Raw genomic sequence first — 3,211 nt, 5'->3', positions numbered from 1 at the left:
GGTTGTGGGAGTTCTTTCTCTTTTCAGAGACCTCAGTTGGGTTGGATCAAAATAGTCCAGTTCCTTGCAATAAGACCTGATTAAGAGTGGTTAATTCCATGGAGACCCAAAAAAAAACTTTTGTAAGGAATACTAGTAAAATATGTTGTGGTTGCAATTTCTGAGCTATTAGAATGATCTCTTCCCAAGTTTAGTCTTAATTATATATTCGTAGGCTCTGAAGTATTCTTCTGTTGTGAACTCTACCCAACTTTGAAACAAATGTTTGAACAGTAACTGTAATACTTGAATAGTCTTTCATCCATGTATGTTTTTGCTCCTATTTCCATTAATGTGTGGAATAACCAAGTTTATTTAAATGTTATAGTTTGATCTATCTATTTTGGATTTGTTGAGAGTTTTGTTCTTTTGGTGATGTATTCAACTGTTACTGCCTCTCCAAACGATTTTGTTCTGTGATATGATATAATATCACTCGTAATAAGCACCTCATATTTAGCCACTCTTCTGATGGCGAGAGCCAAAGTTGTTTGACTGACATTTTTGTTTCGGTATGAAACTCAAGGTCTCAAAGAACATTGAATTGGGCTTAGAAGCTCTTCGTGGAGAAAAAGGACCAGCGTATGATCGAATTGTTCTGAATGCTGGCATGGTGGATCACTTGCTTGGAGCTGATGGTGCAGAAGACGTGTCTGTTTCCCTGGATAGAGCTAGAGAGGCCATTGACAGTGGCAATGCTTTGAAACGGCTCCTAAATTATATCAAGATCTCTCACAAAGTGGATTGAATTAGTCTCAAGTGGTTGAACATTGCCTATAACCTTTCTGTACAATTGGTGAATAAACGAGGGTTACCCTTTACCGTTCCCGATCCAAAAAGGAGGTAGAAAACAGAACTAAAGATAAACCAAAGGGTTGATTATTTTTGCACATGGTTTTGAGGTTTAGGTTATCTTCATACAATTGTACAAGATTGTCCATTATACTCACGAAACACCTATAGATGCCTTGGTCAATTGTCAACAATTTTCAGCAGTCTTAGTCTAGATACTGGAAGTGAACATAGATACTGGAAGTGAACATAGGTAATTCCATTCGCGTTGCCGAGAGATTTTGAAACTTTACTCACACACAGTCTTGGATCGTATTTATAGTTTATTCATTTTATTGTATACTTTCGTATTGTCAATTTGACCTACTTTTTAGCATAGCGTATGATTTTGACTCTACTATTTAGTTTTTAGTTAATGGAGTTGTATAATTATTTTTTATTTTTCTAAAGACAAAGAATTTTATTCATTTGGAATATAGAATTGCAAAAAAAAACCCAACTATTAAGCTAGTACATGCAGAATTGGGGTTCTCCCAAATAAACTCAAAAGAGTAAGAAAGGCTTAATTTAGAAAAGAAAATAGCACTTCAATGTGGGATTGCAGCAAGTTCTTGAAGAAGCTTTGATGCAGATGCAGCGATGGAATCTGATGATGGAGAGTCTTTCTCAAATACATAGCGATTGAGCATTCCAGATGTAGCAGCATACAATAGCCGCAAGATGGAGGAGTTGAGCACCATTAACCCTTAACCGGAAAAACAATTTGAGGTGGTTCCAAGCTTGATAAAAGTGATCATTTTTCTCCAGCATCAATGATCCCCTGTAAATTACATTTTTTCCATGTTTCATAAATTGGGCATCGAAAAAAGCAATGATTTATGGATTCTTTTTCTCTGTTGTAGCGCTGGCACATAGGATGGATAGAGGTTATACGATGGTGGAGGGCTTGCATTACTGAGATTGAGCCATGAAGGGATCTCCATAAGAAAAATTGAATTTTTGGGGGAAGACCCATCTTCCATAGGTCACGCCATAATTCCTTGTTTCTCATTATTTCAGGGCATAAGTCTATGGGTAAATGATGGAAAAGGTAAGCTATTTGGTATCATGAAGACACGTGATATTTTTCATTCTTATTGAAAGACCGAATGATCTCATCTTCTCCATCACTAATATTGGTTGCAAAAATTTGTCGTCTCATCGCTTCTGAAAAATTATGTTCAATAAAATTTTGGTTTCATATTTTGCCAGGTAGCATCAAATCACGGACCTGAAATAGAGGCTGAGTTGGTACAGAATTAGCTTCAGAAGGGAGAACATAGTATGGATATGGAGGAGAAACCCAAGGATCTCCAAAAATTTTGATGTTATCACTGGTTCCAACTTTCCGGTGAAGACCCTTCTGTATCACTTTTCGACCCTCAAGAACACTCTGCCACCCCAAGAAGGTAATATTCCGATCTCAGCTTGCATTACATTACTGTATCTAAAATATTTTTTTCTGAGCATTCTAGATAGTAAAGATTGAGATTGTTTGACTGTTCTCCAACACTGTTTTGCCAATAGAGTTAGGTTCTGAGCTCCTAAATCTTTAAACCCCAAACCACCTTCTTTCTTAGCTCTCGTCATAATATCCCAGCTAATCCAAACTATTTTCCGTTCTGAACCCTTCTGACCCTACCAAAATTGAGCTAAAATACTGTGAATCTCTTTAATAAGAGTATATGGGAGCTTGAAGTAATATAAAGAATAAACAGGCACGGCTTCTCACATTGCCTTGATAAGTACATGTCTTTCAGCCAATGACAAAAGGCGTCTTTTTCGCACTTGCACTTTCTTCCTAACTTTCTCTTTAATCAGCCCAAAGGTAGTCTTTTTAGAGCGTTGGACAACAGAAGGTAGCCCAAGATACTTGTCTTGAGTTTCTAGGTGTCTAATATGCAGCTGGTTAGCAAGAGAGATTCGGATATCAATAGAAATATTATTACTGAAAAAGATAGCTGATTTATCTAAATTAACTTTTTGACCGCTAAACTCTTCATAAGTCTCTAGAAGTTCCAAAATATGATCACAAGATTGAGGGGTAGCCTTGCAAAAAAATATAGAGTCGTCAGCGAATAAAAGATGATTAACAGTAGAATTTCTTCGATTGATCTAAATATCTTAAATGAGACTATTTTAACGTGAATCTTATTTTTAGTGGCGCCACCAAAAAAGTTTGTATTCTTATTTAGGATTTAATTCATTTGTGTTTTAAGAGCACATTTTAAAAATATGATAATAGAAAATTTTTAATGCTTAATGTATTTAATGCATTGAAATCACAAAAAAAAGTTAATTTTATAATAATTTTTATAAAAAAAAATTATGATATACTTAA

The 3,211-nt window shown here is 35.4% G+C and overlaps 2 protein-coding genes across 2 annotated transcripts in view; both read left to right on the top strand.

Annotated features, from left to right (window-relative positions):
• The window catches only part of LOC107631352 (anthranilate phosphoribosyltransferase), a 5,650-nt gene extending 4,422 nt beyond the window's left edge, over positions 1-1,228 (top strand). The window contains exon 10 of the mRNA XM_016334780.2: positions 566-1,228. Coding sequence (XP_016190266.1) covers positions 566-787 — 222 coding nt within the window. The 3' untranslated portion in view covers positions 788-1,228. The remainder of the gene's footprint in view (positions 1-565) is intronic.
• Positions 1,334-3,211, top strand: part of LOC110270383 (protein MAINTENANCE OF MERISTEMS-like) — an 8,339-nt gene continuing 6,461 nt past the window's right edge. The window contains exons 1-3 of the mRNA XM_021119627.1: positions 1,334-1,599; positions 1,734-1,921; positions 2,083-2,279. The gene's annotated coding sequence lies outside the window, so the exon portion shown is untranslated. The remainder of the gene's footprint in view (positions 1,600-1,733; positions 1,922-2,082; positions 2,280-3,211) is intronic.

This window comes from Arachis ipaensis, chromosome B03, assembly GCF_000816755.2.
Source record: "Arachis ipaensis cultivar K30076 chromosome B03, Araip1.1, whole genome shotgun sequence".
Lineage (NCBI taxonomy): Eukaryota > Viridiplantae > Streptophyta > Magnoliopsida > Fabales > Fabaceae > Arachis > Arachis ipaensis.
The sequence above is the reverse complement of the archived record's forward strand: the minus strand, read 5'-3'. Positions and strand labels throughout refer to the sequence as shown.